At 33.7% G+C, this 22,648-nt stretch overlaps 2 protein-coding genes across 3 annotated transcripts; both read right to left on the bottom strand.

Moving 5' to 3' along the window:
• Positions 1-557: 557 nt before the first annotated feature.
• LOC141713123 (uncharacterized) lies at positions 558-4,728 on the bottom strand. The gene is made up of 6 exons (XM_074516394.1): positions 4,315-4,728; positions 3,238-3,380; positions 2,333-2,476; positions 1,835-2,020; positions 1,281-1,405; positions 558-1,043 (listed from the first exon to the last, which is right to left on the bottom strand). The coding sequence occupies exons 1-6, from the start codon at positions 4,529-4,531 to the stop codon at positions 818-820; spliced, it is 1,041 nt and encodes a 346-aa protein (XP_074372495.1). The 5' UTR covers positions 4,532-4,728; the 3' UTR covers positions 558-817.
• Positions 4,729-5,389: 661 nt separating this feature from the next.
• On the bottom strand, positions 5,390-13,417 carry LOC141713124 (protein ESMERALDA 1-like). Of its 2 annotated transcripts, XM_074516395.1 has the most exons (10): positions 12,929-13,415; positions 12,050-12,116; positions 11,062-11,129; positions 10,873-10,961; positions 9,482-9,679; positions 8,026-8,230; positions 7,748-7,915; positions 6,743-6,910; positions 6,472-6,662; positions 5,390-6,037 (listed from the first exon to the last, which is right to left on the bottom strand). In XM_074516395.1, the coding sequence occupies exons 1-10, from the start codon at positions 13,295-13,297 to the stop codon at positions 5,875-5,877; spliced, it is 1,686 nt and encodes a 561-aa protein (XP_074372496.1). In that variant the 5' UTR covers positions 13,298-13,415; the 3' UTR covers positions 5,390-5,874. The 2 variants fall into 2 exon arrangements, with proteins under 2 accessions (XP_074372496.1, XP_074372497.1); XM_074516396.1 differs by lacking the exon at positions 5,390-6,037 and having other exon boundaries at positions 6,478-6,648; positions 12,929-13,417.
• Positions 13,418-22,648: the final 9,231 nt, after the last annotated feature.

Consider the following 22,648-nt stretch of genomic DNA (forward strand, 5'->3'; position numbering starts at 1 on the left):
CTCACATAGTTTAGATTAGAACTAAGATAGATGGCAGATACAAGTGTGTTGACTCTACAATGATGCATATGTATAAGTTCTATGGTGCCAATGGTTCTGGGACCATCAAATAAATTGCTTGTCATGCGCACATGCATATATAAAGAAGGCCTCCCCACACTCACAAAGAGAGTACATTGTATTAGTGTATGAAAATGCATTCACAAAGAGGTTTAGTTAGATGTCTTGAATATAGGGATACCCAAACAGACCTAATCAAACATTACTGTTTTTTCTATAGTTAGATGTATACGAATTGCAGCAAGACCATCTATATACTAATTCCGCCATTCCCTAAATTTCAGTGAAAAATGTGTATAACAATAAATTAACACAGAGTTGGAAAAAAGCTTCAACATATATATACTTCTTCACATGTTTCCAGCATTCATTGCCAACAATAAAATTTTTAAAAAATTTAAACAAGCCCTACGTATCAAATATCTCTAATCAGTCGGTGACTCTGTCCAACTAGGAAGAAAATGACAGCTTTAAAAATCCCAGCATTCAGATGTATATATTTCAAGTCATCCAAATTTGGGGGAAAGACACTGTAACAAAACTTGATCAATTGTACATTAAAGTTCAAATGATGCAAGAGTACCTAAACAAATATGAAACTGTAATCCATTGCTATATGCCTTTCTTGTCAAAATTTCAAATAAGAGAGCAAAATTAATTGCATCTGAATTGTAATATAAATTACCCAATCTTTGTTGTGACACATATCTGACTGTAAAACTGATCTAGTGCATTATTTGTTTGATTCTGATATTCTTCACTGAGAAAATTTTGCAACCAATTTATCAACATGAACAATGATATCATCTATGCAAGGTCGAATCGAAGCTTGGGGCTGGAGCATCCATGTCACGAATTGATGAAGTGCTTCTGGATATGGCGGGTTAGGCCCAGAAGGCCACTTTATCTGTGCATTTACAATTGCCAACTGCAGGCTTCCACCAGATTCCCCAAGCGCATACTCAAATGGAGATTCTCCATACCTAGAAAAAATCCGTATCACTAATAAGGTTCACTACTAGTTATATCAACTCATAAGGTTCAAATTTTATCTAATGGCTATTAAAGCAAGACATTGGTTTTGATGTTATATGTTCAAGAAGTAACTGCTATTGAATTAATATGAACCAAATATATCATTGATGCATAAGGGGCCAAATATATAATGCACAAAGCAGCAGACACTAATTTATTAGCATTGGAGGAAAGAAATGCCTTACATTATAGCAAATAATGTGCAACCTAATGACCATATATCAGTCCTTTGATCAAAATCTGCTTGGCTTGGGCAGTCCCACAACTCAGGAGCTCGAAAAGGTGCTGAACAGTGCTCAGCTGCCCATTCCTATGTAACAAAACCAATGAGAAATGCATAAAAAACAATAATTGATAGGAATTCAGCACCATAATTAATTCTTATGTGGTTCGTCGAAAGAGCTCAGGTTCCCTCTTAGATCCAAAGAAATTGTTACGTAAAGTTAAATATTCCTGGTGGGATCAGAACTTTCAACTTACTTGACTAGCTTGTATGTATTTGAGATATATATGTAAATGAACTTTCAAGTCACAGAAGCATTCACATATAGCATATCAATTTTTAGATGTATGATGCAGTCCACCTCTTATGGATCTTTATTAATATAATAACATTATCCAACAGAGGATCATGAATTATACAATCATCCTTGATATTAAACAACAAGTAATGCACACAAAGAATAAACTAATTATGCGTAAGAATCCAACAGGAGGAAGAAAACAAACAAATCAATACCTGTAACTGCAGTGCCTCTGAACGGGAGCGGATTGGCCTTCTTGCTTGACGAACACTTCCAAAATCCATTAAGACTGCAAGAGGTGGCTGACCCTTTTTACGTGTCAAAAGGACATTACCAGGTTTGACATCGTTGTGTGCATATGGAGGGTCAAGATTGTGCATATGCTGGAGTCCTGCACAAACCTGTGTACCAATTTATTTTAATAATGCATCAAACTATAATATGATTGCATTTAGACCCATATCTCATTGACATTGCAATAGAAATATTCAGAAGTTCACTCTAACAGACTTGATATCACAATACACTGTGACAACAATAGAACAAGAAATATGATGGTTTTAATTTTCCTCTAAAACAAAGTGCAGGTATGCATATATAAATCCATATAATTTAAGAAAAATAATTATAAAAAAGGGAGAAAAAAAGAGAGAGTGTAAATTCATTAAGCATATATGCCAGATAAATTCTAGGTGGACCTATGATCCATTTACCTGCCGAAATATTTGAAGAACATCTGAGGTAGAAAAGAACTCTTTTTTAGCTTTCATGGCTTTAGCATTGTCAAACAATGTGCCGTCCAAGTGAACTGGAAACAACAAGTATGCTTCATGCTTCCAAGTTTGTTCTGCAGTAGCCTGACAAAATGGAAATAATATTGACGTTGTTTTTCTTATTTTTAAAACAAATTAGAAGAATTAAGAACACAAATATAGCAAAGGGTATGCCTATACAAAATTTTAAACAGAGTATAAAGTTTACATCACTTCAGAAATCGATAGAATCAAGTATAGATCCAGAATACAATACACTTCAGTTCAATAACCCTAATGTTTCAAAAAAAAATAATGTGGAGTCTGGAAGAAATACACATTTCTAATTATCATACTCTCCATGTAAATATACATGACCATTTTTGCCTTTAAAAAGACTATTTTATTTATTTTGTGAACGTAGCATCTATGCATGACTTGCAATAGTCATAATTGTGTATGTAACACTAACAAGATGAAGTTTTTTTGAAAAGAGCAAGATGAAAAATAATTCTAAGGGGTTAATGTGTAGCATGATCTTAACTACATCAGGTAGATAATGAAGGAGATATCACACTTGGATGCGTTATATCAATGATCTTTGATACTAATTAACTGATCATATCATGAGCTCTATTTGATCCTTAGGCAGGCCTAGATGGCTTCAGACAACTTCATGAAAGTAGACACAATCACTAATTCTTAGAAAATTGTATACAAGGTTTGAGCACAAGAAAATTCTACTGTGATCTGTGACATGAAATCTTAAAGAAAACAAGTAACTATCACATAATTTTGCTTCAATCAGTAAGTTATTTGATTTCTGCATTATGCATACAGGCTGAGAAGCTGAGTGCAACACATACCTTCACTGAGATGATAGCATGATCAAGAAGAGGAAGCAAATTGTAGTGGCTAAAAAGAGACGAGTTATGAATTTCGTCCTTCACCAATGCCAACTGTTCATCACTCTGAATGAGAACTTTTTTCATGGCATATGTTCCATCATCTGCACACCAAACCAACTGTAGATTAAGATCATCAGGAAAAAGAGTTACAGATCTGAACATTGAAACATCAAACACATACTACAAACTACAATATCCTAAGAATGGATTCAGTTTACTATACAATCACCGAAGTCTGATGGCAAAATAACAAGTTTAAAATACAGATAAGGGATCACATGTACAATCAAAAGACAATTTAGAAAATAATATATATACTTATACTGATATAGTTGATTTGCAACTTAAATCACAACACAGTGGTAATAATGAGAGATAACTAAAACTATCAAAAAGAAGCTGTAGTACAAATTTTTATGGCTTCCCAAATATAATGTGAAGCTATTTAATACAGCAAAACAAACAAAGGTCTAGACAGATTCAAAGTCCAGCTTTTTTGATCGTTCATAGTACAGAAAGAAGATAATTTCATATACCCAGATCAGATCTTACATTATGCAATTAAATGACCAAGTTAACCACACATTAGAAAATTCTAAAGACAATATAAAGACTCGTCTGTCCATTATTTTCAAACATTATACAGTTTTAATGTGAGAGGGGAATTGGGAATTAGAACGATGATCTTGTAATGGGGGAGGGGATTAGCCTTTGCCACCAACCACTAAGCTCCAAGTTATTCCCCAATCCTTAAAACACATGTACACAGTACACACCATACTTTGCACTATACAAAAATATAACTCACAAGACCATCTTTTTCACGGTCGCATAAAAATAAGTTCAGAAGTACAAAGCTACAAATTCACAAAAAAAAAGTATACAAGATTCCATTCAAATAAAAAATACTACTTGAAATAGATCCATGACATCACCAATTGTAATAAGTACATTTCAAAGATATGCCTACACATATATCACTGACAGAACCAGGGAGATATCTAGAGAGAGAGAGAGAGAGAGAGAGATGCAAACCAGAAATGTAAGAAGATTTGTTGGATTTCTTGATAACAGCAACATCAACATGATCAGAAGAAGTGTTGGTGAGGATCTCCTTAACAAGAAAAACAAAAGCAAAACCACCTTCACCAAGCTTTCTTATGATCCTATAACGACTCTCATTGATCCATACATCTCCACCTGCGTTTGCTGCATCATACATGGAGTTCAAACCAGATATTGAACACCCCATCCTTTCTTCCTAAATAATAATAATTTTATTAATTCTACAAACAAATTATAAATCAGATCTTAATGATCTTTAAATGTCAAAGCAAGGAGATGTGAATGAGAATAAGGGACATGAGGCTCCCAGAGTTTATTGCATCAACTTCGCCCTCCTCGTATACAATCAGCCACATGGATTTTTTTTTAGTACGCGTTTACATGTTTTCGTCAGGAACTCATTATTTATTAAATTATTATTATTATTATTATTATAACATAAAAAAATTCATATTAATGACATTTTCAGTATATAACTACTCCCTCAGTCCCTTTGAATAATTTACATTTCTGAGAAAGTATCCGGCACGTATTTTAAGTTGCATAAAAAGTATAGTTATATAACTTATTTTTACAATTTTCTTTTTCTGAATAAAAGTTGAATGTTTTATTTTTTATTTAGAAAAACAAAATTATAAAAAAAAAAAATTACAGAACTAAACTTTATATGCACCTTAAAATACGTGTCAAACACTCTCTAAAAAATGTAAACAATTGAAAGGGATCGAATCGAGGGAGCAGAAGAAGTTTTCAATGAATCTTTATAGTACACTTTTGACTTACAAGCAATTATCACACTTTAACATGAGTAAAATAATCAAGATGTCTAATGCTGATTGGTTTTTTTGGTAGTAATTTGATTATCATTAACGTGACATACGGAACATGGCCAACTAACAAGAGAAGTGTCGGTCTACTTATCAATCAATTTCAAATATTCATTTGTCATCTAACAAACAAAAATAAAAAAAAAAAAAAAATCAACTAACAAATTGTGGGGACAAAGAATGCCTTTAATACAATTCTGGCAAACGTAAGCTCACTGTAAAGCTGAATATATAACCTTTGATCAAAAAGGGAAAAAGGGCATCTTTGTCTGGTCCAGCTGAATGGTATAAATAAATGGTATAATAATTTACCCTACTGCTAGTCTCTCATACATTAAAAAATCAAACCACTTAACCCCAAAATGAATGCTACTAAAATACAACGAGATCAACTAATGTACAAACAGGGCCTAAAAGTGTTTCAATCTGTACTCCCAACTTGTTAGATACAGCAGCTGCTACATACGTGAGAGGCGTTGAGGTATATTTCCCACTTAACTCTTCCCACATTCAAAATGCTTGCAGGTTCCTGACGAATATTGGACTCTTAGCTAAAAATGATCATATTTGCTTTGTTTTACAATATGGTTGAGGTTTCCAAAACCAAGGTGTCCTTGCCTGAGAACCAATGGGAGGGAAAAAATGAAAGAATTTTGACCTAAAGGAAGGTTGGCACACAAACAATATAATGAAACCAGAACCATCATGTCACGGATGTCGATCTGGAATCTTCTGTTTTATTCGCACGACACATGCAATTTGGACATGGGAATGAGTATATAGAGTCCGATGTTCTTTTCATTTCGACTCCTTTTGAATCACTATGAGCCCTCATGCTCAGCATTTGCCGCTTGAAGCTTTTCCATCTAGATAAAAGAGATGAATACACCATTATACAGTGACAAAATCAAAACCTCTATCCCTACTCTTAGAACTCTACCCACAACCTCCCAACTTCCATTTAAATTATACAAGTTTGTGTGTGTGATAGAACATATTGATCATTTAACAAATGACATAACTATAAGCCTATAACAATTTCAGATGGAAAACTTGAAAGTTAAAACAAAAGATATGCAAAATATTGGTTTTCAAATATGCCTCACCTGCGACTCCCTTTATTACGATTTACAAACACTAAATTACATAAAAGAACTCTTCATTAGTATATTAACAGCCAAATTATTCTTCGATAATATGTGAAAAGCCACTTCATTTATGTACTTATTGTGCCGGTCATTTTGGTATATATTTCACAGGCAACTAAAGGTAAAAACATAGCTACAAGATGAATGCATACCCAATATTGGGATTGTCTAATAGTAATGCCAACTTTCGCTTGTCGGGTTTGATTGTCTTCGAGTGTCCACCATACAAGTATCTCCTATGTCCCAGAAGGAAATGTGGGAAATTCCCACCTTGAGTTGTCACAAAAACTTCACTATGAAGACAAACAGTGTAGTCTATTGCAGCCATCCTGGAAGAGAAGTTCTAAAGGAAGTATATATAATCAGCTCTTCAGAGGACACCAATGAAACAGCTTTTAAATAAAATCGGTAAATTCTTTGTACCTGATATGGAGCTAGTTCTTCTTCAGATGCCAGCATCTCTTTAGTTTGTAAAAGGGGAAACATTTCTAATAGTGGGGCCATATGTCTTTCCGAGTCATAAATTTTCCCGGATGCCAAGTATATAGATGTACTCTTATCAAACCCCATTCCTCTAAGCATCAAACCTACCTGATATATGAGTGAAAAATGTAGACTAGTCATATACTTGAGCATATTTGTCGATTAAAGTCCTTAGTATCTGTTAATTTACAATAGAGGTGGTACTTCAAAAGCACAGATGCATAACAGAACAAATAAGCACTCCAATCCATTAAACAGCAATGATTGCATAGTTGCATCCAGAAATAAATTTCAGAAATTCCAAAATCCTAATCAATTGGAGAAGCCTAAGCTAACACATTGTTTTCTTAAATTCTAGTAAAACTGAAGACTGTCTTGGAACATGAGCTACTTGATGATACAGAGAAACCAAGGGGTATGAAAAGCTTGATACTGCGGAACCCACAACCCATTTGAAAAACAAATTTCAGATTTACAGGACAAAATAGATCTTAATATTAAGCTATTTGGCAGATAGCTGAACTGACTAAATTAAGCTTCAAATCTCAGTGAAGACAAATGTGTGCGAGTATTTAATTTTCTAGTAATTGACTTTACCCAAAAGGTAATATTAAAAATAGCCTGGTGTTCTTTGTCCTATCATGATACTCCAATAGCAAGGAAACAGATAAGCTACATTTGATTAAGGTGCTTGAGGATCATGGAGGGCATTCAGTATACAGCATGCATGGCATGATGGCAGTACAAGTATTGATTCTGGGACCAATACTGTTCAAGAAAAACTGAGTGCTATACTTGACTAAGGAGCTTGACAGATGAAAAAGCCTAGAGGTCTCCCGGACCTCCACATTGAAGATGATGAAAATTGACAAAGATACATTAGCAGACAGATTAAATAAATTTGTTTACATAAATATACAAATTCATTTATAGTGTGGTTTTTACCTCTAAAGGTGTTAGTGGACACTTGCCATTTAGCCTGTTTGCTCCGGGATGAATAACTCGACCAGGTTTCGTAAATTTTCCCTTCCAACCTCTTTCTCTAGCTGCCTTCATGTCTTCATCTTCTTTTGTCCCACCGCCATATACACAACAAGAGAAAGCAACCATGTCCTGCACAAGTAAGGCAACTATTGTTTGCAACATATACTCTAGTTATCTCTTTGATAGTGGTGGATGAGAGAACAAACAGTTACATCCACTCAGTAGAACTAGAAACTAACCTCCTCAAAGCGAAGATGGACGGAAATATACTTGCCACTATTATTTGCACTCCGTGCTTTCATTTTTGCAACCAAAGATTCACCAAGGTTTAATATGGGGCTGGAAAACCTTAAAGCTTCATAATTGGCCAAGCATCTGAGTCGTTGGACAGCTGGAGGAGCATCAAACGACAAACGGTTTGCGAACGGCGAAATCCTTATAACTCTAAATTAACAATTGACAAACAGTTGCTTCAAATTAGTTTATCTAACAGTGAAGAAAATGTCCAAATAGGTACTGCAGGTTAAAAAATTTACAAGAGAATATAAATATAAATATATAAAAAAACAAAAAGACTTAACATATTTACACATCAGTAAAGACAATACACAGTTTCACTTTCAAGATAAATGAAAAAAGAGTAAAGATATCCCTGTAGGAAGGTCCAATATCACCAACACATTGAGAGTTGAGAGAGTCAAATGTATTAAGCCTTATCGTTATTACTCTATAGAGAGTAGTACAACAGTAATGGAATGTGCACTTTAAAGCATCAAACTCTAATGGTGTTTTTAATAATACATCCTATTCACAAATGTTTCTTTGTGCTAGGAAACTAGTATCTAAAAGAATTGCTTGGTAGAAAGCCTTGTCTCGCGTATAGCCTAAAATTCATTTTAAGCTTAAAAAGCATAAATTACTATCTTCACAATTTGTAGGAGCGTGAAGAATACTGAAGTTTACCCAAGGTCAGGATCAGTACTGCAGAAACTGTAGTTAGGACAGAATTAACTAACAATTAAAAAATTAAAACAAGACCAAATTCCCACAAATCAAAATTATAACAAGGCAATGATGTCTACAATACTGCATGCTACCATTAAGATAAAACAACTCTTTGTTCTACAAGCTTAAAACTTGAAATTAGCCATTACTTGGGGAGCGTTCAAATTATTGACGTGGATGGGAATGAATAGAATCTCAAAAGTCATGTTAAAAATGAGTTCTCCGCTTATAGGAATGGAATTCAAACACCGGAATACCAGAACACAAATGGAATGCTGACCGGATCCATTTAGCTTAAAGTAAATAGCAAATACCTCCTTCGAATATGACTCCAGCAAAAACATATCTTTCCACGGTATGATATTTACATAATAATGAAGTCAATTGCCATCCAAGTACATGTAAATCATGTAAAAGCAAAAGGAAAGAGAGATTTGCTAACTCAATATAAAATCAATCTCTACACCTAAATAAGCACATTCTAATTATGACTACAAGTAGTCCTTACAGAAAGTTTATTTACATGAAAAAAATTATGCAAATTATATGGAACAAGCAGTCAACACATCCCACAAACAGATATAATAAACTATACGTCGAGAAAGCGCAGTTCTACATTGTTAATATAGAGGGTTGCTGAGGAAAAGGGAGATATAAAGAGATAACACATGAACATATAGACCAACTTACTTTTCTTCAAGTAGCCTAGGAAGAACAACATCCTTGTAGTATTGAATAGGTGACCAAGCTTTTACTTTAAAATTGAGTACATTAGTCATGTTACGGTCAAATCGCTCCATTAGGTACCCAGGAATCGTGTCAACCACCCTTACATCATTTTCCAACATACTAATAAAAAAACTCTCATCATAGATTTCTTTGAATTTGCTGCACATGAAACAGATATGGAATCAATATATTATGAAAGAGAATAATTCCAAGATATTCATTTTCTCTATTTATTTGTCTCCTTTCAATATTTTTCTAATATACAATATGTTTAGTTAAAAGCAACTCTCAAAACAAAAACAAAAGGAATGGGCACTGCAGTATAGGCCAAGAGGAAATATTCATTAGGTTCCCAAAAATTGAATTTTCTACTTCCTAACAGCCTATGATAATAAAAGGAACACCAACTACTTTTCCCACTAATTTACTTCATGATGACAAGGTTGAAGTATGAAACCTAATACAAGAAGCAGATCAATACTTTACTATCATTATATGTGCAAATTAATAAGGCACTTCTGTAGACTATGTAATTACTAGATTTGATCTATACGTGGTGTAATTTCAGATAAGACGTCAGTTTAATCTCAAGACCTTCACTTTGAAAAATGGTGGATAATTTGAATCTCTATCTTCAAAATCCTATGCATGTGAAGAAACTACAGGAAGTATGATATATTGATATCATTATCTATGTAATGTAGAAGCTTCATTATTGCTTTAAGTACTACCGGTGTCATCAGACTTAATAAAGTACGTGTCAAAATTGACAGTCCAATCATCTTGCATGAAGCCTATTAATTTTATATATCAACAAAAATCATATTCCTTTATCAAATCAAAGTTAGCACTACATTTGAGTAGGATTTGGATAATTGCAAAACATAGACACCTGAGCCATAACTGTGGAAAATAACCTTTCGAACATTATAGAAGGTCATCAACTCAAGGAAGTCTAAAATGTTAATAGTAATCTGGTTTTCGTTTCACATTTTAGTTTATTAGAAAATACTATAATTTCATTGGGAAAGTTTTGATATAGATGAATACCTATTCAAATAGATATACCTATACCTATCAATATTGATGTGGTGAACAAAATACAAAAATTTCTGATAATCATACCAATTACCAAACTTATCAGATTAATTTATAACAAAGTCTTGAACAAAACAAACCCAAACTCCCTCAGCAACAGAGTGTCATATAAATCAATGTCAAAGTGGCAGGTATATTTGATGTGATTTGTAGGCAGACATGACACCAAAAATGCTTTTTTCACACTTAAAACCATTGCACCCTAGAACTAAATTTAAGGTAAAGCATGAAGAATAATAACAGATTTTACAAACCTAGGGTCTCTCCATATGCTATGAAAATGAAAATTCGGAATAAGAAGTGTTGCGTTAAGATACCCTGCCACAGCAACTGCGTTGCAGACCTAGATAACGAACAAGCAGAAGTTTCAAAAGTATAGCAATTAGAATGAAAGTCAAACAGGCATATAAGAGAATAATCATTAAGCCGGGCACAAATCTTACCGATGTCCTCTGCTGATTCAAGCCACCATTTGCCTCAACATATATGTACCCATTGGACTCAGGTAATCCTGCAGTAGTAGACAAAATGCTATTAGTTGTGTGTAGTTATATGAAAATACAAAGGTCCTCAAGTCAGTTGATTAGCAGAAGCAACTGCTGTAATAATATTAAAGCAACTTATGAATATGAGATAGAACATTCAGCTGAATCATAAAACAAAAGAAAGTAGATAGCTTGTTGCATTTTCCTTTGTGCTAATAGGTCTCTTGTAGTTGTAGCATTCAGTGACAGCAAAATAAGAATTTGGATCATCCAGCTATCATCTAGCTCATAAAAGTAATCCATCTTCGTTCAAATACGTTCAATTAACTACAGAACCTCCAAAATAGCATGTAACACGGCTCAGTTTAGAAGAGACTTTGAGCAAAACAATCAAGATACTAATGGTGGAAGTTGTGGGTATATGAGGCAGGGATTGGACTTGAAAATCTTGTGGTAAAAGGTTGAAATAATCTGCAGAATAAGTTGTACATAGTTTCCAATTATGGCATACCTAAGATGCTTAACAACAAATACAATAATAGCGAGAAAATTTGACATAAGAACCTAATATTTTATTTTCGAAGTTCAGAGAACCAAAAAATATTAAATATTATGACAACTTCATACAAAAAATCAGTTTAAAAACCTATAGAACTAATAAGTTATCAAGAGCTATCCTAGTTATCTATTTAAAAGATGACAATGTGTATTCAAAGTTTTTAAATAGGTATGCTCTTTATTTATTTAAATTTTCAATAAGTTTCATGCTCCTTGGCAAAAAGTAATGTATGCCTATTGGTGGAATATGATCCTCTTAGAAACTAAAAAACAGATGTATATCTAAGCACAATATGCAAGAACAAAAAGGAAAAAGATTTTTTTTTTATTCATCAAAATTCATAAGAAGGCAACATTGAGCTAAATTAAAAAATTAGAACGGTCATACCTCCAGAAGACTTCTTTGTACAAGGCCTCCACTCACCACCTTTAGGATGCTTCCATATTGTTGATATCTATATATTATTAGTGTCCTGGTCAATAGTAATGTAAAAGGAGACATAACAAACACAAGCACAGCTTCTATGAACCCCAACTTATAATCATCACCATAAAAAACATCAACAATGCTATTCACAAACTAAGCACTATTATGGAGCGTAATCACTAAAGCTTTTCAGTAATGCACAACAAATACAGTCCCATATCAGTAACTTGGAAGTATAAATATTGATCCGTAAGCTAGCCTAACTAACATTTCTGCATCATATCATTAAAATAATCGAGTCCCATCATTCAAAAAAAGAACCATAAAAAAATTGCGTACCTAGAATTATAGCAAACCGTAACTTTCAAAGTACATATTTTTTCATATGAACATTTAGAATCAATCACATTTTACAAAAAAAACGCAAAATTCAAATTATATCATCTAATCTTCTTACTTGCACTCATTAAGTATAACTAAACAATTCCTTGTAACCACATTCAAATAGTAAAACGGTAAAAATCCGAAACTAAAAGTCTAATCAAACCAAAGACTACCAAAACAAAAAGATAAGGTTCCGATTCAATTCTTCCACTCTTCCTATTTGATCCATAAATTTACAGCTAAATAAATCATATAAAACACAATGAAACAGTAAAATCGCGCATCTAATAACAACAACTAAACCAAAGTTAAAAATTAAAATTACACACTCTTCTTAATCGTATTCGTAAAATTAGAACTAAACAGGTCAAAAAACAGCACAATCAAACAACAACACATCACAATTACGCAATAAAAAGTCGTAAAATAACGCAATCAAAGGTGGAAGAAACTAACCGCATCCATTGAAGAATTATCAGCATGAATCTCAGCTTTAAGTCGAGCATAAAGCTGCGGACTCCGATAAACCGAACCGAGAGGCGATCGATGCTTAATGACCGGAACAACATCAAACGACACCGTTCCCATAAAAAACAACATAGCGGAAATATAGAGTAAAGGAGCGAATAAAAACAGACCTTGTCGTTTAAGTAAGAGAGATAAAATTAAGTAAGAGAGACGTTGAGGTAAAGTGACAGGTGGTTGAGTGAAGCGATTAGGTTTTGAACGACTGTGACGGAGACGAGGTGATCGGAGCGACGGCGACGACGGCGGAGATGACGGCGAGTTGTGTCCACTTCCCGGTAAGCGATTGTATGCGTGCATTGCTCACATTGCTGGAGAGAGAGAGAGAGAGAGAGAGTATGTATTGTATGTGTATAGGTTGAGATTTGATTTGATGAGTTGAGTTGAGGTTGATTCTTGGTTGATTACACAAGGAATGAACGAGTGTGTTTGCCTAATTGGAATTTTCAGGGACAGAGAAGACTCACGTGTCCATGGCACGTGATCTTGTAAAATGTTGATAATTACTTTCATTTAAATTACACTAACATTTTTTTATTATTTTAAATTAATTTATATTTATAAATACATATGTTTTTTCTGATTTAATAAAAACTAGTTTACCCCTTGGCAGCGGCCTTCTAAAATAATTTTTCATTTTTTGTTCTTTTTTTATTTCTTATCTAATCTTAATCATTTAGAAATTATGAATAATGAATAAATATAATAAATTAAAAAGTTTGAAAAATCATTTTCTCTTTAAACATTTTTATTCTAATGAGTGTCTCTCTTTCACAAATTATCACAAAATTATATTATGTATTAGTCAATAATTAATGTAATATTTTTTTTTTAATAATATATTTTTTTTAGAAAATTATAAAAAATAGATTGAAACCATTTGAGAGCCGCCACCTTATCGTCCTCGTCTTCTCCTTTATATAAGCATAGAATAATATAATGATATAATGATTTTAAAAAATATTGAGAAAACTTATTTATAATTACTTGCCTTTGTAGAATAATATAGGCTAAAAATTTAAAGAAAAGTTAAAGAAAAATGTAATATAATAAGTTGATATTAGGAGAAAGAGGGAAAACGATATTTAAAAAGAAATTAATGAGAGTGTCAAGATGGTAAGTTGATTTAAATGGAAAGGAGAAATTTTAGGAAAATATTATGATGGTAAGTTGATTTCAAAAATTTTAATTAAAGATTTTGTAAAAACTTTAGAAGATATTACGAACGGTGATAGTCTATTTAGGAGAATATAAGGTAACTGTAATTTTTAATATAAAAAATAAAGAGATTTTTTTATAAATACCCAAATTTTTCAAAGTTTTTATAAAAATACTATCACTTTCTAAAAATATTTGCGAAAATAACCATTTTTTGCAACCACGTTTGCAACTTCAAATTATAAAAAAAATTGCAAAAACGCGTTATGTACATTGCAATCGTATTTGCAACCAACCCGAAATGCAACCTAAAATAATGACACTAAATTGCAACCTATTATGCAACATCGTATTTTTCAATATATTTTCGGAGTAAAATAGTGTTTTTGCAAATCTTTTCAGAAATTAGTAAAATCGCAAATAATTTTACAAAAAATAGTATTTTTGGTAAATTTCCAAAGATAGAAAATATATTAAATTGTTTTAAGGAGAAAGAGGAGAATCGGTATTAAAATGAAATTTAAGAGAATATCAATATGGTAAGTTGATTTAAATACAAAGTATAAGTTTTAGAACAATATTATGATGGTAAGTTAATTTCAAAAATCTTAATTAAAGATTTTGTAGAAATTTTAGGAGAATAGGAAAATATAAGGTAATTGTAATTTTTGATATTTATTATTTCAAAAAATTGAGAAAATTAGAAAAATAGAATGAGACGATCTGAGATGCGCCACCTTCTAGATATTTATTATCTTTGCTATTACTCCGAATTGATTCGAATGAACAAATTTTAAATATGATTGGTTTCTGAATATTTATTATCTTCCCTATTAATTCGAATAAAAAAATTCTAAATATGATTGACTTCTAAATATTTATTATCTTCTTATTAATTCGAATATATATAAAAAAAATTAATATTATTGAATTAAAATAGAGGAGTTCCAGAAAAATAGACAAATAATTTTCAGGTGATTCTGGAGCTCACGGGATTTTTCCTTTATATATATAAAGATATATTTATATATATATATTGATATATTGATTGATTGATTGATTTCATACAACTGATTTTTTTATGTTGGAATATGTATTGTCAAATTAAAAGAGTATTCTCAATCCAACAAAAAAAATGTGTTCTCAAGGAAGGTCAATTTCTGAAAATGGAATGTTTAAGTTTTACGGGTAATAAATAATAAATTATCTCTATAGCCCGTGCAAGGCATGGGCATGATCTAACGTCAACTATTATAAAATTTGTATATGTGCTTATGAAATAAAAATATATTTTCTGTTACGACAAGTTATTTTTATTTGAATATAGTCTTTGTTGTAAGGTTTAGTTTTTTTCGGCCTTTGTATTTTATAGCCCATATGAGATACACCCATTTTCAAAACTCATATGTTATGAAATGTACAAATGTTATAGAATTGAAGAATATGATATAATGTGAGATGCACTTTTTTTTCAATTTTGTATTTTCGTAAAAGATGTACTTAAAAATATTTAAAAAATTTAAATTTCATAATTGTTACCGTATAACATGGAAGTTCATTATTTGATAAGATCATGTTAATCGATTACTTAAAAAATTGAGCTCATTTGTGTTAGTTACCTTAATTTCTTATACCTTAAATGTATATGTATGTATGTTTATATGTATGTATGTATGTATGTATGTATGTATTTGAATATTAATCGTGTGAAAATGAGTTATAAGATAATTAATTTGACACAAGAGTACATGTGTGTTGTGAACTTATAGTTCAAGTATTATACGTAGTTAAATAAGAATACGATATTTGTTTCTTCATTCGAAATAGAATTTCTTGTACAATAATTGGAATAATTAAAATATTACACACGATATATTAAATACGATAATAAAAAATATATAATATTATAATAATATTAGAATTTTAGTCTATACTCATAAAAATACATATGTAATTATAAGTATAAGTTTTTAATATACAATAATAGAGTAGTAATAAATATATATTTATTAGTAATTAATGAGCTAGATGTAATTAATATATATGTTATTAAATTTGATATATATTAATACATATTCATGAGGGATACTTAAGTAATTTCAAACACTACGTCATAATTACACATAGGCAACTGTTTTTAGCTAGCGTTGCACGAAAAGCGTTGCATTATCTACAAAATTTTTAGTTTATTACAACACAGTGGAGAAAGCGTTGCAGTACATTGAAGTTACCATTGCTAATAACTGTTAGTGTTGCACATCATGCAACAGTAGAGGTCATAGCGTTGCATTAGACATTTTTTTTATTTAATAAATGCTGACATGGAAAATAAATCTGAGGTGGCATGTTGGGCCCGTGTGGAACCACAGTTGTTGACGTGGCATGTGGGTCCCTTGGGAGGGGGTCAATTTTTTGCTGACTTTTTTGGGTTATTTAGGGATTAGGACCTGATTGTTGAGACTTGGGCTTGGAGTTGGCAGTTAAGTGATGACGCTTCATTGATTCGGTGTCTGAAACTGTACAAAATTCACCTTCTTCGGAGTGGCCACTTGTAAATAGTAAATCTTCTTTGGGCTTCGATAATAAGCTGGTAAGAAGCCAATCCAGTATGTCTATAACACATTATTTTTTAGTTCTGGCAATATATTTCAGCCTTATTTAAGTGCAAATGTGATGCATTTGCAGTCAAGCAGTACAACACATGTGTCTTCTTGGAAGCCGAACAATACTAGCAAGTCAAGTTTGGCCATTATACTCAATATTCCACAAGCAATTGTAAGTTTTAAATTATAGTCTGAGTGCTAACAAATTCTAGAAGAAACATTAAACAATGTGTTAAAGTGAAAACACGCGCTAAAATATGCGTTCGCAAGTAGTATAAGATATAAATCAGATTCGTTCCCACAGAGACTGGTTTAGGTTAAGTTCAATTTATGTACCTATGCAACAATGTATGGTTATCGTTCAATGTTAAGACAAATAACAAATTGGGTTTTTATTAAACTAAGAGATTATACTACATAACATTAACTAAGAGAATTGAGGTTGAATTACTATATATGACAAACATGGGATCCTAACTTCATTACTACTTCATTCAATAGCCTTTTCGTTCTTAACCTTAGCATTTGATGGTGATGACACTAATCAGATAACACGAAACTGATAAACGCCAACTTTCGTTGCACGAGTACCATTCTACCAGACATCCATAAAAGAGATAGAAGCTGAAGAGGCACCAATTATATTGAGACCCTATATGTCTATAGAATTTGACAACATAACGGTTTAAGCACAAGTTATCCATAATTATTACATAGGGCAAGTAAAATGGTTAGAGTTACCTACGAATCTTGCATAACAAGTACATGAACTTATGCTAGCATGGCAAGTTCTAAATATCTAAATTCACTGTTGCTTCAGAAGAGATTAACACGCTATCTTATATGTTAGCTACGCACATAAGATGAATAAGCACAACCAATACTAGGATATCAATCAATCACCACACACCAAGATATCGAAACAAACTAATTATTGAAATCCATAAGTAAATCCACTAGAATCCCATGACAATGATTAGCCCATAATTGAACTCATCGTCATCATGGGTGTTAGTCCCAAAGTATCGTAGAAGGGGGGGTTGAATACGATCCCTACAATCTTTTTCGATTCGTTTTAAGTTCTTCGTTAAAAGTACGGAATCAAAAACAATACAAAACAATTCGAGGAATTTATTGTTTTATTAATATAAACCTTGAGGTTGCTACAATCTAATCAAAGTATTGATTAGCTACAATAAATTCAGCAGCATAACATTCTGTTTACAAGGATAATAAATTCAAGCTTTAATGGAGCTCTCGTAAACTGTCTGTGTTTGCTGAAGAAGATAACTGACTGAATTGAATTACATTCACTTAAGTTTTGTAGTCTTTCAAAATTAAATGAACAGCTGGCCAATTCATGTCCATACAAATCATTTAACTTTGCTGCATTTAACTCAGTGAACAACATCTCTGTGGCGACATCTCTATGGCGACAAGCCTTCTCTGTGTATCCTTTGTGGCGACATCTCTATGGCGACAAGGCTTCTCTGAGTATCTTCTGTGGCGACAGCTCTGTGGCGACAGAGTTGTCTTGTTCTCTGTGGTGACAATCTCTGTGGCGACATGCTTCTGTGGTGACAATTACTCTCCTGTGGCGACAGCCTCTATGGCGACAGTTGCCTTGAGTAATTGTTCCAACACCTCTGTGGTTACATCTCTTGTGGAGACAGGGGTGCCTTGATACCATTTCTCTGTGGTTACATCTCCTGTGGTGACAAGTAGAGAGCTGTCTTTTACTTAGAATATTTTTGGCTCTTTGTCAAACCATTCTTCAATATATCAATCACTTTTCTTCTGTTAATTAAATCAAAATACTTTCTTGAATGTTGATATTTGGTGCACTGGTCTGGTTCATAAACAACTAGCCTTGAGAGGATCCTGACTCAATTTGTCTTATGATTCTGAGTTGATACATACTAATGTTTATCCACTGCTTCTTTCACTGAAACCTTGATTTGTAACACTTGAAGTCAATACATGCAGCTGATACTTAAAGCCTCTTGATGTCTTATTCTTCATGGCTGCTTGAACATAGTAATGAACTTCTTCCCATGATCTGTAGAAGAGCTTAATGAATCAATCACATCATTTGTTTCTTTGTGTTTATCCTATCTTCATTTGAAGAGTTCCTGTGCTTCACAGTTTAATAAAGTTTATATGTTTCTATTTTCATGTTAAATTATAAATCATCGATTACATGTTACATTATATTATGCTTTACAATCTCTCCCTATTTGATTGTTAGAGTTCGACAAGCAAATCCTTAAGGATAACTCAACTGATAATAAGAAAAAGTACGAACTATAAAAACATATAAAGATATTAAATACATTCTGGATTACATATTCATTTCCAGATTTCTTATAATACAGATTACAAAGAAGTGTTCCTTTAGCCTGAACATATACTCTATGTCTTCTTTGTCTTTGACTTCTTCTTCTTCCTGCTTCCTTCTTCTTCTTGAGGCTGAACGAATTTTCTCTTAGAGACTTTCTTCTGAGGACCTAAAGGTTTTGGAGGAGACTCTTTCAGCTCATTCAATCTAGCTTGTACACAATCACGAGCTTCTATTTCAAGTGCATTGACTGGAGGTGGATTGTTTAGCTCATAAAGCATTATCTCAAGATACTTGACTTTAGAGCATTTAGGAACCAGATCAAATAGTAGAGATGATTTTCTGGACATTACGAAGACTGTTATCCTTTTTGGATGTCCTCTTACTCTGCTGGTGTCATTGATCGATTCTTCTTCCGTTACTTCGTCAAGAATCTTTATGATAGGGATCAAAGTAACCTTGTCATCTTTACATGCAGACAGTTTGACATCCATCAAGGCTTGTTGAATTGAGCTTGATTCACTTGTCCTGAAGTCTTTGATTCTGATTCTGTATTTGTTGATTCTAAAGACTAACTCTCCTCCACTGTCAATGCTGATTATGGGTTCAGTGTCTTTGAGAAGACCAATTTCTGCTTCTCCATTAATGAACACTATCTCATGATATTCTCTTCTGATTGCCCTCATATCCTTCTCTGTGTCTCTGATCATCTTGTTATTGAGCCTATAAGCGTACAGAACTTCAGCGGCTTTGACATCTGCTTCAGATCTCTTAACACCTGGAGCTGTCAGTTTAGCTCTTTTGCTCCTTAGTTGACTTTCTAGAAAGGTAAGTTGTAGATACCGAATGGTTCTTATGTGTTGGTCAGACATGGTGATATTCTGCAATCTACCACCCGCAACAAGTTTGATCACAAATGGATACATAAATGCTTGAGGAGATACATCCATCATCATTCTCCAAAGTCTGTCTCTGAAGTATTCATTTTTATTCGATTTCAACCATGGGGTCTTTGAGGCTAAGACAAACAGTTCAACAATATTCAACTTCTTCAGTACACTTGTAGACACTTTCATCTGTAGACCATCTCTGTGATTGATAGTGATCTTCCATCCATTCTTCATAATGTTCACAGTAGTTCCAGTAATTACTTTGCTGAACTGATCATAGAACTCATGGATGTTTATATATATCTCTTTGTAGTGCTCCACAGTTCTCAACAGATTAGAGTTTTCAGGGTCTGAATAGTGATATATTTCTGGTTTGTCCATTTTCTTCTTTGTTTTTTCCCATTTACTTCCTTTCCTGTTAGCTCGAAGATATGCTTCTCTCTCTTCTCTGTTCCTTTTCCTTTGAATAGCTCTTTGAATTCTTGCTCTGGATCTTTCTATTTCTTCTTGAATTTCCAAATAAGCGTGATTTATTTTCTCTGTGATTCCATAGGATAGACAGTCATCCGAGAAAGCATCTTCATCTTCAAATTCTTCATCCTCTGTGATGATCATTCTTTCTTCCGTAGCCACTTTTTCAAATCTTGGCTCACACCCTATCGGAACATCACTTTCATCTATCTCACCTTCTTCTAATTCTTCTTTAGAAAATAAGGGTGTCGGAGCATATATCTGAGACAACAGATTTCTCTGAGTTGTAATGATTCTGTTCAGATGTCCTGATTGCTCCCCCTGAGATGTTGCGCTTTTTTTAAAGAATCTTTCCTTTAGGAGCACCCTTTCATCAATTCTCTCCTCTAACTCTTCCTTCATCTCTTCTTCAAATACATCATACGTACCAGTGGTCTGAAAGGCATCTTGAAGTAGATTAACAGCAGTGTCCACTTTTTTCTTGTTCTATTACCCTTTTTTCCCCCTCAGTTGGGTTATCCTTCAGAGCTGGTGTTGATTGAGCATGAAAGGTCGAGACAGGGATCTCAAGAGAAGCAGGCGGTTGCTTACTGACTGAGGTCTTTGGCCCAGTACTGGAAAGAGCTGCTTCAGATGAGACCGGGATAGGCGCCTGCTTGCTAACCGAGATCTTTGGCTCAGTATTGGCAGGTGCTTTTCCTTTCCCTGTATGAGATAGAGATCGCTCAACGAATTCCCGGAAACTGGCGAATGCTGCTTGTTGATGTTCAAGTTGATTGGAAAGACTGGAGATTTGATGATCTCGGAGACATAGTTCTGTCTGAAGGTGTTGATCTTTAAGAGCCAGCTGTTCCTTAAGATAGCTGTCTTTGAATGATAGCTGCTCTTTGAGATAATCTTTAATGACGTAATTGGATAGATCTATAGGTGTAGTTTGGATGGTAGGTGTCTCACAGGCTTTTCGCAGTGTATCACTCAACACTCTATCACTCGGTTTTGGGTCATGTGTGTCACTCATTCTCACAAGTTCACTCCTCTCAAAGCTCCGAGTTCCAGGTGTACCTACAGAAGACACTGGAGCCATCCTTAAGGAGGTCAGCAGTGGTACAATGGGAGTTCGCAATTCCCCATCCTTGTCCGAGACAAGTTGCCTATCATCAGGAGATGATTTGTCCAGAGTTTGAATCTCCGGAGGGAGCACTGGGGCCTTCATATCTGGCATCTGATCCCTAGCTTCCCTTTGTATCTGTGAAGATACATTCCCCTTAGGCTCACCAGGTAAATCTGGTTCATCGCCAATGGGTTGCTGATCCGCACCTACGTCGGATCCACTATCCGCAGATACATCCAGGTTTATTAGTCCTGGGGAGGTAAGTGATGTTCTAGATTTGGCAGCGATTACATCACTCTCTCCTAACACCTGTGAAGGCAGTTGATCCATTGAAGGACCTTGAATAGGATATTCTAACCATAAAATGGTCGAATTCCCTGTTACCGTCAATACGTCCTCACCAAATAGTACTCTTCTAATTGACTCATTTAAAGCTTTAAGAGCTTGGATATTGGATAAGGTGTTTGACTCGTTACAGGATGTCGTGGCTGACGGGCGAATTTCAATAGATCTACCTTGTTGAGAAGATAGATCTAGTAACTGTGTATGTGCCTTTTTAGCCAGAGAATCCTTTTGGGATGATACCTGGAGGTTTGCAGATGTCTCAGGATGTTCACTACTTTGCTTCATAGGAGACAGAGCTGCGGGTTCACTCACAGTACCTTCCTTATTTGCTGCATCTAGTGCAGTTTCTCCCTCTATTTGCATAGGATCTTTATACTCCAGGGCTTGAGCTAGGAGAGATGATGGTGTTTGGTTTGGCTCTAGAGGGTGGCTATGAATTTGTGGCATACCAAATTTACTCCCTAACCTATCTACTTGTTCAACAAGTATTTGTGTGTGCTGAGGATCAAGGTGTATTTGATCTATGCTAATAAAATCAGAACATGCTTCAAAAGTACGACTCATAGAAGAAGTACCCATACCTGAGAAGACTGGTCTATAGATAGAGGTATTAGAATGAGTAGATTCAGCAGCTTGATGTGGTGGACTAGCAGCTTCAGGTTGAGGTTGAGAGGATTCTTCAGATTCAGCTTCTTGTTATTGCTCAACTTCAGCCTCTGCTTGGTTACCATGTTC

Source organism: Apium graveolens, chromosome 3 (assembly GCF_009905375.1).
Source record: "Apium graveolens cultivar Ventura chromosome 3, ASM990537v1, whole genome shotgun sequence".
Lineage (NCBI taxonomy): Eukaryota > Viridiplantae > Streptophyta > Magnoliopsida > Apiales > Apiaceae > Apium > Apium graveolens.

Excerpts from the sequence above, each read along its gene's own strand:
- LOC141713123 (XM_074516394.1), bottom strand. The coding sequence starts at position 4,531 with ATGGGGTGTTCAATATCTGGTTTGAACTCCATGTATGATGCAGCAAAC. Across the intron at positions 2,021-2,332 it reads TTCTTCAAATATTTCGGCAG|GTTTGTGCAGGACTCCAGCA; the intron begins GTAAATGGATCA and ends ATTGGTACACAG. Across the intron at positions 1,406-1,834 it reads CAGAGGCACTGCAGTTACAG|GAATGGGCAGCTGAGCACTG; the intron begins GTATTGATTTGT and ends TTTGTTACATAG.
- LOC141713124 (XM_074516395.1), bottom strand. The coding sequence starts at position 13,297 with ATGCACGCATACAATCGCTTACCGGGAAGTGGACACAACTCGCCGTCA. Across the intron at positions 10,962-11,061 it reads TGAATCAGCAGAGGACATCG|GTCTGCAACGCAGTTGCTGT; the intron begins GTAAGATTTGTG and ends TTCGTTATCTAG. Across the intron at positions 7,916-8,025 it reads TCCATCTTCGCTTTGAGGAG|GACATGGTTGCTTTCTCTTG; the intron begins GTTAGTTTCTAG and ends TTACTTGTGCAG.